Source organism: Stegostoma tigrinum, chromosome 5, assembly GCF_030684315.1.
Source record: "Stegostoma tigrinum isolate sSteTig4 chromosome 5, sSteTig4.hap1, whole genome shotgun sequence".
In the NCBI taxonomy this organism is placed as follows: Eukaryota; Metazoa; Chordata; class Chondrichthyes; order Orectolobiformes; family Stegostomatidae; genus Stegostoma; species Stegostoma tigrinum.
This window is the reverse complement of record NC_081358.1, coordinates 16,493,372-16,509,649: the sequence shown is the minus strand read 5'-3', so window position 1 is coordinate 16,509,649 and position 16,278 is coordinate 16,493,372. Positions and strand designations below refer to the sequence as shown.

Below are 16,278 nucleotides of genomic sequence, written 5' to 3'. Positions count from 1 at the left end.
ATATTAAACAGAACCTCAAAACATTTCCAGCTCTTCTTTTAAATAGTGCCATAGAATGTTTCACATCTACCCAATTTGATGTATAGATCTCAGTTTAACTTCTTTTGTGAAAGGTAGCACCTCAAAGTGCAATATTCCCCCTACACTCCACTTGAGTTTCAGCCTTGGACTTTTGTGCTGATGTCCTGAATTGAGATGTGAATGCAGAATATTTCACCTCAGAGCTACAACTGTGCTACCAATTTATATTTCTCATTCTTATTTCTCACGCTCTCTTAATTTTGACTGCTGTCCTTGATTTTTCATTGAATTCAATATTCTGGCACAGCTAATTCAGATTCTTCTGCTTATTCTGCTTAGAATTCTTTTACTCAGTTGATAATGAAGATACATAGTTATTTCCTTGTCTGCATAGTTTCCCAATTTATTAGAGGGTATGATGTTGGTTAGTTTCTCTAATGAATGGTCAATTTTAATGAAAACAACCAACTGAAAATCTGTGGGTGAGCACAGTTCAAGGAGCAATGGTGTCACCCATTTTCCAACTGATAACATCTCTGGCTCTCTGAGCTAAATTGGTAATTTGACCTTTGAGATTGTAAAATAATTTCATAAGCAAGATCAATTCCATTCAGTCAACAATGTTAAAGTAGTTTTGCTTTGCTTGTGATATTTTCTGCACAGAAATTTCCTGCTAATTTTTGAAAGATCGCTCTTATAAAGCGAGATTTAGTCTCCAACACTGTACTGAAGGAATAATGCTCTGTCAAGGGTGCCACTTTTTGGGATAGGATACTAAAACAAAGCCTCAATTGTATTCTTAAGTGAACATAAAAGACCTCATGGCACTATTTCAAAGAAGAGCTGGAGGTTATCCTGAGGTCCTGGCCAATATTTATTCTGAACCAACACGATAAAGATAGTTTATCTGACCATCATCACTTTGCTTTCTATGGAAGCCTGTTGTGCACAAATTGGCTGCCATATTTCCTGTAATGCAACAGGGCCAAATTCAAAAGCACTCAACTGGCCATTAAATGCTTTGAGGTGTTTGCTGATGGTCATGAAAAGGCATACATAAATGCAAGTGTGCTGGGGTTTTGTGATGCAGTGATATTGTCCTTACTTTTGGCACAGAAGGTCCAAGTTTAAATCCTAGTTGCTCCAGAAGTATGTCACAACACATCTGAATGGGTTGATTAAGAACATTTTTAGGTGACTCGTCAGCATTACCAAGTGATGTAGAATACCAGACTCAAGGAGAGTTATACACACCATGCCTGGCTGAAGCCTGGTGAATGCTAGTCCTTTTGGGGCTCATACGGTGCAGACGTAATGTATGTCCCTACCTCTGGATCAGGTGTCCTGAGTTCAAGTCCACCCTACTCAAGAGCTGTATAAAAAAAATCTCTGAAAAGGTTGCTTAGAAATTATCTAGAAATGCAAAGGTTTAATTTCTATTAAAAGCCGCATTGAAGTTTTTTTTAATTACATCAGTTGTATATGTTTCTCCATGGTGAGAGTAAGTAAAGGTGACAAGTTTTCTTGAAAACAAAAGGCACTAGTACAGTTTTGAGGGACTGAAAATAACAATTATTCCCATTGAAACAACTTAACCGACTCAATACTTGGAAAGTGACAGCTCTGCACTTTGCAACTCACCTCGGTGGCCTCATTGAGAACAAAAATTCTCCATGTTGGTTAATCAGAGGAACAGTTGAGATAAGTGCCAAATCACATCATAACATATTAGGAAGAGTGTAGCCATCCAATAGCCTGACCTTAAAAATTAATTGGTCACACCACGCACATAATAACTTACTTATTTAACAGTCATTTGCTATTGACCAGCGGTTAACTTGGTTTAGTTCAAAGATGCTACAATTATTTCTGGTGTCTGGCAATTTCATAAAGAACAAGAAACATTGATAACGTATTTTCAGCTGAATGTGTCTCCTAACTCCTATTTATGTTTTATTTCGGATTTCAATTGTAATAAAGTGCTCCTCGAATTGGGACTTTATATTTTACTGTTACTGGAAAGGAAAGTTTTTTTTCAATTTCAGAATTTAAGCTGCCAATAATTTACTGCAGATTCAAACTGTGCAGATGTACTAAATATTGTTGCGCTCACAAAACCAAATAACAATTTTTAAAAAGTCTCACTGCAGTTGATGAAATGAAAAGTAGCAGGATAATTGTGCCACGTCCTTTCAACAAGTTCATCATTTTAAAGTTGTCAACATTATTAACAATTAGATGCCATTTTTGTTGTTTATTGATTGGCCATGAGCAAAATTTTGCAAAAACCACAATAAAGTTTTGAACTGGAATAAACAAAGATCAGCGGTCTGCTCCTTTTCAATACCAACACTATTTGAAGAAAACAAAATCACAATAATTATGTCATTGTATTGGATTTTCTTTATGACAACAATAATCATACATTAAAACAATGCCAAAAGTATCTCAACTGAAAAAAAAACTGCAGGTTTTTTTTCAATAACAGACATTGTGCTATTAAAGAACGGGGTAATACTTACTGGAGAACTGAACAGCAAATCCTGATTTACTGATGAAGAAGTCAGTATCGAACTGGATTGTGATGAGATTCAAGGTACTGTGGATGTTGTCGGGAATAAGGGAGCCACTGACTTCTTTCAGAAGCATCTCATTCTCAGAAGGACCATCCCAGACTCGTAAAATGTCGTGAGATGCCTCAGTATCAAAAGCAAGAAACTGAAGACTGTAAAATGAAAACAAATACAAAAGACATTCTAATTCTATGAGATTCACGTAGTAGTCAGAATATTTTACAATCTGGGGCATACCACTCCAGAGAATATTCAGTTTACAACCTGCTTTTGGTGGGCTTAAGCTTTCCTTATTCTCTTGGTCTCACAAAGCAGAAAATTAGAAATTACGTGAGTGGTTTTGGGAACAGCTTGCGATGATTCTTTACAAGGAAGTTAGATGTTTACAATCTGATACAAATGAGAAGACTTTGTACTACAGAACGTACGAATATTGTCATTGAAAATTGCAAGGTCCTACAACCAGCTTGGGAACACAATATGAACATTTAAGCAACTTTGCATCTGTTTTAAGTAAGTGGTTACTCATCTCTTTATTGGATTACTTGAATGCTGTAATCGACTCGGCCAAACAAGAACATAGTTGGATTCTACATTACTGTCCGCCCAATTTTCAGGAAAGCAATAACCATTTGTCATCTGAAATTCATTTCACTATTCCCTTGTGAATGAAATAAAGTATTTTAATTCAAACTTTTACATTGACATTGTTGCTTTTTTGGAGAAGTATAATTGGTTTTAAATGATTGGTAGTTGTAAGATAAACTTATTTAATTTTCAGTGATAACGGGAACTGCAGATGCTGGAGAATCCAAGATAACAAAGTGTGAAGCTGGATGAGAGAGAGTTCTGATGAAGGGTCTAGGCCCAAAACGTCAGTTTTTGTGCTCCTGAGATGCTGCTTGGCCTGCTGTGTTCATCCAGCTTCACACTTTGTTATCTTATTTAATTTTCAGTTTACTTTTCTGCTTTCTGTTCAATGTACGAAATAACTGCTCTTCACTGCCTCTGGTGGAAAATAAGTGAAGTAATAAAAGATAATAATATGAAGGAAAGGTAAATGTATTGAAACGTTTCAATTTAAAAACAAAATCAATTGGTCATGTTCTCAAATCATCCTTTTATTTATGGTTGTTTGTGGACTGCTTACTCCATACATTAGGAACCAGGTTGAAATAACCTTAACATATTCTAACTAGTATCTTTATAGCAATAAAATGAAATGCATTACAACTCCTCAGTATTGACTAGGTTTACACCCAGAAATGAACAAGGCACCTATCACGAAGTATCATGTACAAGTGGTTTTGGTATTTACTTTTCAAAGGGAAAATGTTTTCATTTGGTCATATTAAAATGCCTCATCTCGCGTACTTACTGCGTCCCACACGGCTATGAGGTAAGCATTTCATATTTTAACATACAAGCTACAAGGGTAATTCGTCCTGTTCCCATGTCTATCTTTGCCATCACATTTATTCTCATTGAGGATCATGCCTAACCCAATTATTGCCAGCTTTCTGCAGCTATGAAGGATTATGACAAATTAACGCTCTTTGAGACTTTGAAAAGTAGTAAAATCACGGCAAAAAATGGAGAAACAAAGTGGTAGAAGTGCCTTGAAGTCACTTCAGGGGTAACAGTGGAGAATAGTGCAAGAAAGGGATTCTATGAACACATTAAGGATAAAAGGGTAACAAAGAACAAAGGACAAAGAAAATTACAGCAAAGAAACAGGCCCTTCGGCCCTCCAAGCCTGCACTGATCCAGATCCTCTATCCAACCCGGTCACCCATTTTCCAAGGATCTGTATCGCTCTGCTCCCTGCCCATTCATGTATCTGTCTGGATACATCTTAAATGACGCTATCGTGCCTGCCTCTACTGCCTCCGCTGCTTTCCTTTCCAGGCTTCCACCACTCTCTGCACAAAGAACTTTCCACGCATACCTCCCTTCAACTTTTCCCCTTTCACCTTGAAATCGTGACCCCCTGGTAATTGAGTCCCCCACTCTGGGAAAAAGCTTCTTGTTATCCACCCTGTCTATACCCATCATGATTTTGTAGACCTCAATCAGGTCCCCCCGCAACCTCGTCTTTCTAATGTAAATAATCCTAATCTTCTCAACCTCTCATCCTGGCTTGCGCCCTTCATACCAGGCAACATCCTGGTGAACCTCCTCTGCACCCTCTCCAAAGCGTCCACATCCTTTTGGTAATGTGGTAACCAGAACTGTATTCCAAATGTGGCTGAACCAAATTCCTATACAACTGTAACATGGCTTGCCAACTGATGTACTCAATACTCCATCTGATGAATGAAAGCATGCCGTATGCCTTCTTGACCACTCTATCGACCTGCGTTGTCACCTTCGGGGTATAATGGACCTGAACTCACAGATCTTTCTGTGCGTAAATTTTCCCCAGGGCTTTTCTATTTACCACATTGTTCACTCTTGAATTGGATCTTCCAAAATGCATCATCTAACAAGGGAGACAAGTAGGCCCCTCAAAGATCAGCAAGACCAGCTATGTGCAGAACTGCAGGAGATGGGAGAGATACTAAACAAGTGTGTTACATCAGCATTTATGGTAGAGAAGGATATGGTAGATAGAGAATATGGGGAAATAAAGGGCGACATTTTGAAAAATGTCCATATCACAGAGGAGGAGGTGCTAGATGTCTTAAAAGGCATAAGAGTGGAAAAATCACTGGGACCTGGTCAGGTGTACCCTAGAAATCTGTGGAAGCAAGGGAAGAGATTGCTGGGCACTTTGCTGAGACATTTTCTACCATTGATTGTCGCAGTGGGTTGCCAGAAGACTGAAGGTTGGCTAATGTGGTGCCACTATTTAAGATAGGCAATAAGGAAAAGCCAGGAAACTATAGGTCAGTGAGTTGGACATTGGTGGTGGGAAAGTTATTGGAGGGAATCCTGAGAGACAGAATTTACATGTATTTGGAAAGACACAGACAGTCAACATGGTTTTGGCCATTGAAAATCATGTGTCATTAACTTGATTGAGGTTTTTGAAGAAGTGACAAAGAGGATTGATGTGATCTTATATGGTCTTTCATAAGGCGTTTTCAATGAGGCTCCTCTTGGTAGACTAGTTAGCATGGTTAGATCACATGGAATACAGGAAGAACTGGCTGGCTGGATACAGAACTGGCTCAAAGGTAAAAGACAGAGGCTAGTGGTGGAGAGTTGTTTTTCAGACTGCAGGCCTGTGACCATCAGTGTGCCACAAGGATCAGTGCTGGTACAGTGTTTTTTTGTCATTTATATCAATGGTTTGGATCTGAACGTAGGAGGTCTGGTTAGTAAGTTTGCCAATGATGCTAAAATTGCAGGTGTAGTGGACAGCGAAGAAGGTTACCTCAGGGTAAAACAGGATCTTGGTCAAATGGACCGAGGTACGGCTGACGGAGTTTAAATTAGATAAATGTGAGGTGCTACATTCTGGAAACGCAAATCAAGGCAGGATTTATTCACTTAATGGTCCTGGAAGTGTTGCTGAACAAAAAGACATTGGAGTGCCGATTCATAGATCCTTTAAAGTGAAGCCTCAGGTAGACAGGATTGTGAAGAAAGTGTTTGTTATGTTTGGTCAATGCATTGAGTACAGGAGTTGTTGTGTGTTGCAGCTGCGTAGGGCATTGGTTCAGCTACTTTTAGGTTATTGCATGCAATTTTGATCTCCCTCCTAGAGGAAGAATGTTCTGAAACTAGCAAGGGTTCAGAAAAGATTTACAAGGATGTTGCCAGGGTTCAAGGGTTTGAGCTATAAGGGACGCTGAATAGGCTGGGGCTACTGACAGTGGAGTGTCAGAGGCTGATGGGTGACCTTCTCGAAGTTGATAAAATCATGAGGGCCTTGATAGAGTAAATAGTCAAGGTCTTTTCCTCAGAGTAGGGGAATATAAAGCTAGAGGGCATAAGTTTAAAGTGAGAGGGAGACACTTTAAAAGGGACCTGAGGGGCAACTTTTTCATGCAGAGGATGGAGCGTGTATGGCATGAGCTGCCAGAGGAAGTGGTGGAGGCTGGTATAATTACAACATTTAAAAGGATATATGAATTGGAAGGGTTTTGAGGGATCGGGCCAAATGGTGGCAAATGGGACTAGAATATATGGTCAGTATGGACGTGTTGAGCCAAAGGGTTTACTTCCATGCTGTATATCCTAATGGCTGTATGACTATAAATGGACCACAGGAGAAATGAAACAAAATAACTATGCTGCATGTAAGCCAGTTTTTGTTTAAAGGTTTATTTCATATGTTTTGACAAGAATTATTGTTCAGTGGACTCAACTGTGTTACAAAATAGGCTTCAATATATAGATATTCAACAGTGACAAAACAACTCTGATTTTGTCTTTTTAGGTCAATCCTCCTAAGCGCACATTATTGCTGGAAGAACAGCTCATCAGTCCTTTGCTAACATGACTCAAGAACGAGCAATTAGGATGCTATCACTGCCCTCAACATAGCCTCTTAAAACACAGCTTACATAATATTATATTTTACTTATGCACAGTACAAATTAATTATGTACCATATGAGAGTGAGATGACTCTAGCATGCAAATTGTGAGCATAGAATCTGATTGAATGAAACAAGTTAATACTCAAAATCTCTTACATCCTCATTGTTTTGCTGTGTGAAGTGGTTTGACAAGTTGTTTTATTCTTGATAGTGGGCCATTGAAACTGGGACATAACACAGTTCATAGGTACTCAACAACAGAAAAACATATTTTCTTGTCGACTAGCATCTAAGCAGTGTATTATAAAATATTAGTGAACTTTTCTATATATCAAAACAATCCTTAAACATTAGAAATGCATTTGTGAGAAGTAATCCACTAAATTAATGCTATTTTTTCAATCCTCAAAATGAAGATCTTTCAAATAATTACACAGAAAGATCCAAAATATTAATCAATCAATTAATACGTATTCACAACTGCTTTGGACAGAATTATTCTTGCACAATATTTTCACAGACTGTACAACAGTACCTGATAATATTTCCCAGATCCATTTCAATTGTCCAGATGCAGTGGAGATTATTGTCATAGGGGAAAGGGTAACCAGGGGAGAGAATCCTTCCAGATGATTCACCTTTGAACTGGCCTCCACATTCAGCTAATAAGGAAATGATACATTAGTAAACCTCTTGGTAACTATGACAGTTTGAGACTTACTGGTCATTTTTGTTTTCTCCTTTAAAATGCTCTGGAACAGATTTGCATTGAAAAGACTAAAATACAAATGTACAAGTTGTTGCAAAAAAAGGCAAAAGATTGTTTAAAAAGTGAATGGTCTGGGTGAAGAAGATGTTTCCTCAAAGACAGTAATGAGAAAAATAAAATTAGTAACATGACTTGATAGTCAATATATATTTTATTCTCAGCATGTTGGGAAGTTTCCATTCCTTGGTACTTGGCAGGGACTGTCTGGCATACTCTCCTCCCTGACCTCCTTTCCTGCTTGTGAATACAAGATAAAAAAAAACACAGGCAGGAACACTCATCAATAGCAAATTGTTTAGAACAGAAAGTTGGTTGGGCAGTCAAATGGTTAGGAAGGAAGTGTGTTAGTTATTTTTAAGAAGTTATTTTTAATTCATGTTAGTCAAACTACCAATGTGCAGTTGTATACACTGTGTTTATTAACTTGCATGATTAGGTGGAGGTAAGCCGGAACTGAACAAGGTAAGATCAATGAGTTACAACCATTATATGTTCAGCTACTTCATCATGCTTTGGATATTAGCCAGTAATGGCACAACTCTAGGCACGAAACTACATAAAACAGTGCCTGACACTAAAATGAGGGGGAGCTGATGGCCTTGTAGTATTATCACTGGACTGTTAACCTAGAGATCCAGATAATGTTCTGGGGACCTAGGTTCAAATCCTGCCACGGCAGATGGTGGAATTTGAACTCTTGTAAATATCTGGAATTAAGATTCTCGTGATGATCATGAATCCATTGTCAATTATTGGGGGAAAGACCCATCTGATTCACTAATGATCTTCAGGGAAGTAAACGGCCACCCTCACCTGATCTGGCCTGCATGTGACTGCAGTCCTAAGGCAATGTGGTTGACTCTTAACTGGTGTCAGGGCAATAAATGCTGCCTAGCCAGTGATGCCCTCGTCCTGTGAATGAATAAAACAAAAGGGCATAATCCTCACATGTGTTCTCCACACTTCTACAGTGGACTGGGAAGCAATAGATGGTTTCACTACCATCAATGCTTTTTAGTGATATTGGGTAAAATCGCTGATATTAGTGGGGATGTCGTTGGCAGAAGTCGGCTGAATCTTGATAAACAGAACATAGGTTTATTATATGTTACTTCATGGTTACTTACAATGTATATGAGATTTATGGTTTCTTGTGGGGAATCAGGATAACGTTAACAGTGGTTCCCATTACTACTGTAGCAGTTTCAGGGCAATCCCCAGTTTTAAAGGGAAGGACTGGAAGAAAATGGCCTTTTGTAAAGAACTGGTCAACCCGGCATCAGTGCAGGCATCTGGAGACAGAGATCTTCAGAGGTATGAGACATCTCAATCAACAAAACCAGCACCCGACAGACGTCATATCCAGGGACAGGCGTAGAAATGGTAACGAACTGGAAACTGCGAACAATGGAGCTGATCTAGTTAATGGGGCAACGATTTACACTAATCTGAAAACAGTTTGGGAGGCTCCATTAAGTCATCAAAAATTCAGTTAAGTGAATTTGGGACGGTATCGACCCTTTTGTTTCCACAAATGATGAGATTAAACCGGTCCCAGCAATTACCGGAGATGCTTGTGAAATAGAATTACCTGGGCCGGGGGGGGGGGGGGGGGGGGGGGGGGGGGTGTGGCGGAGCCAGCTGGTCCTTTGAAATTGCAAGGGTAAAAGCGGCAGCAGGGACTGCTATCGGGGCTGCTCTTCTTCTTTTCCACTCTCCTCACCCTGAGCTCGCTGCTCCTCTGGACACCAACCCCTTGGGGCTGAAGACATCGACCCTGTCTGCGACCTCGGACTTCGGAAGCCGGCAACACCCAAGGCAGAGAGGGAGCCCCACCGGACAAGCAACAAGTCCCCCTGAGACCTCAGGCCTAGGACACTCGTACTCTGGGGTAGTTGGTTAGGCATAGGGGGAGGGTTTTGTGTAATTTTTAAAGCACAAGTACCCTGTATTTGTGTAAGGTTAAAGATTTACGTTGTGTCCGCTATAAGTTTTATTGATGTATTGTGTAGATTGGGCAATTTGATTTGCCCTGTAATAAAGTTCACTGGTAATTTTGAACTCATATTTGAGTCCATCTGTGCTACTCCTGGGTACACCAATTTTGGCTGAGTTCACAGCAGATCCCAGACTATAATTCCAGTGTCAAGGACCGGAGGGTGATCCGGTCGATTCGAACCGCCCATTCAATGGGGCTTGCTGGCCAGGATAAGCAGTTTGATCTCTCTTTCTCTCTCTTGGGCATACTGCCTGAGTGGATAGGTACCAGGTGGCCGCTGTCCCACCAACAAGAGAGGGAATCGCCCAGGCATTGGTGGCAGTCACGATTACTGTGTGGAAATAAGTTCCGACTCGCTGGTCAGACTGTAAACAGTGAGTTCGGTTCAGCGCTCTCTCCAACGGAGTTGCGCTAGTGCAGCATTCCGGGTCTTTGAAGTTTCAGAGCCTGCTGGAGAGAGACCACCACAGTAATTGGGAAACCCCAGACACCAGCCTGAGTGCGGAGTAAAGGAAAGTGGCCCTCTACACTACCAATGAAACATTCTCATACAACTTTAATTTTAAAAAATCACAGAACTGGTTAACTCCTCCCAAGTAAACACATTTCTATCTTGAAGGGTGAAGCTTCTTTTCTAGTGTTAATTAACACGTTTTAGTTGATACAAAATTATGAAATAAAAGTAGGAATAAGGCCATTCAGCTCTTCAAGATAACTCCACTATTGAATAAGATAGTAGCTGATCTGTTTGCATGAATTCAACATTCCCACCTACCCTAATAACATCTGATTCCTTGCCTGAATAAAATATCTATTTACTGTCTCATCAAAGAAACAATGACCCATCTCCACCACAATCTAAGATACAGAAGACAGCTGGTCATGACGTCAGATCACTGTTGTCCTGTTGTCCATCTCTGTCTGTGAATTATTTTGCAATCTTTCAAAGAGAAAAACCTTCTGATTTTTACCACTCTCACACATAGCTGAATGGTGTGGCCCCTGATACTATTATAACACAGCTAAATGAGGTTCACACTTCACCGAAAATAACAATATGGGATACAAAGTGAACACAGGTTTAAAGGGGATCCCAATTTCCAATAATAACACATTTAATCCCAAATACTTTGCAGCCAGCATGTTTATATATTTAATTGTTATTGAAATTCCATTAGTCTGAAACAAGCACCTTATTCTAATTACTGATCAGACACCTGAAGCACTTATTTCTTTTGAGCCACTAAACTGTTTCTTTTTCAAGGCATCTTATATGTTTCTCACGGTTTGAGTGCAATTTAATATGAAAAATCATTTAAAAAGTTAATAAGGATTTCAAAATCATTTGGTATAGTAGCCATAACTAAAATGTCAGAATGAAATGAGAACATTATTTTTCCATTATTGGTCGAGGGACCGAATTCCGGAACCAAGAGGTTATGGTGAAGCTGTACAAAATTCTGGTGCGGCCGCACATGGAGTATTATGTGCAGTTCTGGTCACTGCATTATAAGGAGGATGTGGAAGCTTTGGAAAGGGTGCAGAGGAGATTTACTAGGATGTTGCCTGGTATGGAGGGAAGGTCTTATGAGGAAAGGCTGAGGGACTTGAGGCTGTTTTCATTAGTGAAAAGAAGGTTGAGAAGTGACTTAATTGAAACATATAAAATAATCAGAGGGTTAGATAGGGTGGATAGGGAGAGCCTTTTTCCTAGGATGGTGACAGCGAGCACAAGGGGGCATAGATTTAAATTGAGGGGTGAAAGATATAGGACAGATGTCAGAGGTAGTTTCTTTACTCAGACAGTAGTAAGGGAATGGAATGCTTTGCCTGCAACGGTAGTAGATTCGCCAACTTTAGGTACATTTAAGTCATCATTGGATAAGCATATGGACGTACATGGAATAGTGTAGGTTAGATGGGCTTGAGATCGGTATGACAGGTCGGCACAACATGGAGGGCCGAAGGGCCTGTACTGTGCTGTAATGTTCTATGTTCAGTTACATGACGACCAATGGTGTTAAATTGAAAACTAAACCACTATTCTATGGTCTTAAATATTAAAACGTGCGAAAAATCAAAAGAATAATGGATGACAATCCAAAATATTTCTATCATGCTGAGTTACAGATAAACAAATCATGAAGTCAACACATGCAACTTAGCAGCATTTGCAATGCCAGAATTGCTTTTCTATTCAGCATGTTTTATTTTGTTAATGTGCAGGATTTAATTAATGGCACAGCTGATTTTTTGGACTGCGCAACAAATGTACATATTTTGCGAGCTGAATTTTATCTTCTCCTAATTTTGGCAGACTTGACACTCAAGATAATGGATAAATTACTTTGTTCAAACAAATGAGGAGATTTACAAAATTCTAACAGGACTGGGCAGGGTAGTTGCAGAGAGGATGTTCCTGATGGTGGACGTGCCCAGAACCAGGGGTCACAGTCTGAGGATTCGGAGTAGACCATTTAGATAGAGATGAGGAGACATTTCTTCACCCAAAGAGTGGTGAGCCTGTGGAATCCATTACCACAGGAAGTAGTTGATGCCAAAACATTGAATGTATTCAGGAGGTGACTAGATACAGCACATGGGGTGAATGGGATCAAAGGTTACGGGAAAAAAGCAGGATTATGCTACTGAGCTGGACAATCAGCCACGATTGTGAAGAATGCTGGAGCAGGCTCAAAGAGCCAAAAAGCCTGCTCCTGCTCCTATACTCTATGTTTCTAGGTACAGGCTTCTGCCAGTGCTAAATTATGATGGACTATTAAGAAACATTGTACTTTTCCCATCTTGTGCATGGTTAACTTCTCAACTTTGCACAACACCTCTTCAACTGGTCAAGTTTAGGTTATGATAAACCATGCAGGTGAGGCCCTGTAGTCTACAGAGCTTTAATGGGATGAAATAAATGTGGCCGTGCTGAAGCCTACAGCTTAAACTTCCTCATCTGGGTTGGTAATTCAGAGTCAGGACAATTGTCAGCTCCAGAAACCATATCTTGGGAAAAAAAAAGTGCTCCAGATGTTAGAAATTTTATTCCAAGGTCAGACTTCAAATGGAATTGTGGTGGCTGACCACAAATAGAATGTGGATGCTACTGGAACCATTAGTGACTTGGAAGAAATACTTGGTTAAAACTATGAAAATTTCGAAAAAAAGGGTGAACAATAAACTACCGTCTATCTCTCACCGCTCCACACAGTCCCAGTACCCATCCATACCATCTACTGCCCCCCCTGCCACTCTATGGCTCCTCATAACCTCTATTCCAACCAATGAGCTCCTCCCACTCACTTGGCTCCTTATATTACGTCCATGTTTTAAGGATCCAGCCAGCAGAAACAATCTCTCAGCAGCAAACTTATTAAGCCACTTCACAGCCTTGTATGTCTCAATGAAATTGCCTTTGAATCCTTGAAAGAATATCCGCCCAATTTATTCAGCTTTTCATCATAGAACTATCTCTGTATTCTCGGGACCAATCTTTTAATAAAAACTGACAATTCTGAAAAAAAGAGACAGCAGGTCTGGCAGCATCTGTGGTAAGAAAGCAAAGTTAACATTTCGGGTCCAGTGACCTTTCTTCGGGATGTCAATCTAGTAAACCTTCTCTGGAGTGCCTCCAATATAAGTATATCCTTTCATGAACGTGGAAACCAAAATTGCAGTTGGTACGACAGATGTGATTTCACCAAAGCCTTGTACAACTTTCATAACACTTATAAACTTTAACTGGTAAATTGTAAAGAGTTGAGGGCACAATGCTGATGCTTGCAGCAATCTACAATTCACTGCCAAGCAATCTGAAAATACCTCACTTTTTCCTGAACTCTTCTTCCTGAATGTTGTTCAATTCTCCAAACGCTTATTAACGTCAGTAATGCACCTTACCTAGTGCCTTTTGGAAGTTCAGGTATACTACATCTAGTGGTTCAACTCTACCTAAGCTATTTGTTACATCCTCAAAAACTTATAAATTGTCAAATTGCGTTTTCCCTTTGTAAAGCCGCACTGATTTGTCTAAATCATATGGCGCTTTTTAATTGGACTATTAAGACTTTCTTTATAATTGAGTCCAACATTTTCTCAATGACCGGCGTTAGGCTAACTGGCCTATCATTCACTGTATTCTCTCTGCTTCCTTTCTTGATAATAGGTATAACATTTGCTGGCTTCCAAAGTGATTGGACAATTCTTAATCGAAGAAATTTTAGAAAATCATAAGCGTATGTATGTACAAACTCTGCAGCTCTTGCAAAATGCTAGAGGAGTAGAGAATCAAGGCCTGGGCATTTCCAGGTTTAAATCTGTTAGGTTTCTCTAATATTTTCTACCTATGGATAGTCATTTCCTCACTCTTTCACCCCTAGGTTATCACCTATTCCTTGTAAGAAATTTATGTCTTGCGCTGTGAAGACAGGTACAAAATATCTCTGCCTCATTTCATGTGATAGTTTCTCCTGTCTCTCTTTCTGAGGGAGCAAAATGTAAGTTAGCAATGGCTGCCCTTTTTGGATGCTTATATAAACACTCACAATATGTGTTTTTTATATGTTTGACCAGTTCAGTCATCGCATTTTATTCTCCCCTTTTTATCAAATTTTAAGCGTTTTTTGCGATTTAACTCTCCCAGTCTTCATGCTTGCTAAGTCTAACTCTTGAATGAGTGTGTTGTGTTCTGTTTTTATTATCTGTGGAATGTATTTTCATTAAGTGTTGATTTTTTTTACTTTAAATGATTCCTAATGCTGGCTTTACACCATACCTTTTTAATTATTTACTGAATTGACCTGAGCTGTATCTGCCGTCATACTTGTGTAACTAGCTTTGAATAAGTTTAAGATTCTTGGATGTGATTGGAGAATGACACATTCAAGATTAGCATCCAATGAGCAGAATTTCTAAATAGGGCTTTTACAAAGATGTTATTAATTAACTCTGCTTCATTGCACGATACTAGTGATAAAGATATCATTGATCTAATAAGTTACACAACATATTGCTCCAAAAAACAGCCATGAAAGTATTCTACAAACTCACCCTCTCGACCAAGGCCATTGTCTCTATCTTTCTGACAACTGAAGTCTCCAACAATGAAGTACTCCCATCAGTATTATCTGACTTTTGCTGTTCCTAATTTCCATCTACATTGCTTCTGATCTACTGAGGCCAGATGTCTTCTTACTAATACTCTTACATCATCCTTCACCATCAAGTCTACGAACACCTACTGTTCGATTTCACCCTTGGGTGACTGTCCGTGTGGGCTTTGCACATTCTCCCCACGCCTGCGTGGGTTTCTTCTGGGTGCTCTGGTTTCTCTGTCAGTCCAAAGATGTGAAGGCTAGGAGGATTAGCCATGGAAAATGCAGGGTTACAGGGATAGGATAGGGGGTAGGTCTGGATGTGATGCTCTTTGGAGAGTGACTATGGGTTTGATGGGCCGAATGGCCTGCTTCCACACTGTAGGGATTTTCTGTCTGATTCTATGCTCTTTTGTCATGCTTACTGTATTTACAAAGTATTGTATATCCTAGAATTTCTACTTCCCAATGTTAGACACCTTGTTAACATTTCTTTTTAATGGTGATTAGATTATTACCATTTACATTTATTTGTGCCACTAGTTCATCTATTTCATGAAAGATGTTTTGAGCTCTGAAATGATGAGCCTTTAATTTCATTTTCTTACTTCTTTTCTTTGCAATGACATTATTAGTTTCCACAAATTTTCATTAAAAAATTCTGTCCTATTCTGCTTGGCTTGACCCACATTTCTATACTCCACCAATCCTTTCTAAATGGATTTTTAAACCTTCCATCAGCCATCTCTCACACAAACATACATGTACATATGTGCTTGGCTGGTTTAAAGTATAAAGGATATACCAAATATCAAGACAGTGGTTGTGAAACCCCCGCTGAAGGAATTGCTCCCTGTTCCCTGAGTACTGATGTCTGTATCCCATAAGCCAAAACGTGTACCACTCAGACCATTCTTTCAGCCAAATATTTCGATCTTCAATCAATGTGACTGTCTGCCAAATGGAGCTAATGCTCAGCCAGCAATTCATGTTGATTACATTCTATGTTTTAATTTTGACATTAGCTCCTCAAATCTTCACATCAGAAAACAATTTGTCAATCTAACTATATTTTGTTTTCTCAGATGGACCACAATTACCACATCCATTGCCATGGACATCCTAAAGTGTGGCAAAACAAAGTGTCCATCTATCCTTTTCCTTCACTGATGTGTTGTAGTTTCTGCAGCTTGGCCTCCAGCTCAATGGCTCTGGTTTGTCCTCAATAAGCAACACTAAAATAATTTATTGCACAAGTATTTTCCCAAAATCTCAGTACCGGCCAGAATCACACTGTAGTCACAACTCTTCGCCTGTGCTATCAAATT

The 16,278-nt window shown here is 39.5% G+C and overlaps 1 protein-coding gene across 1 annotated transcript in view; it reads right to left on the bottom strand.

The window, feature by feature from the left end:
* The window catches only part of csmd3b (CUB and Sushi multiple domains 3b), a 1,751,526-nt gene that overhangs the window by 309,379 nt on the left and 1,425,869 nt on the right, over window positions 1-16,278 (bottom strand). The window contains exons 25-26 of the mRNA XM_048529668.2: window positions 7,619-7,745; window positions 2,544-2,746 (exon numbers count right to left, since the gene is read on the bottom strand). Coding sequence (XP_048385625.1) covers window positions 2,544-2,746; window positions 7,619-7,745 — 330 coding nt within the window. The remainder of the gene's footprint in view (window positions 1-2,543; window positions 2,747-7,618; window positions 7,746-16,278) is intronic.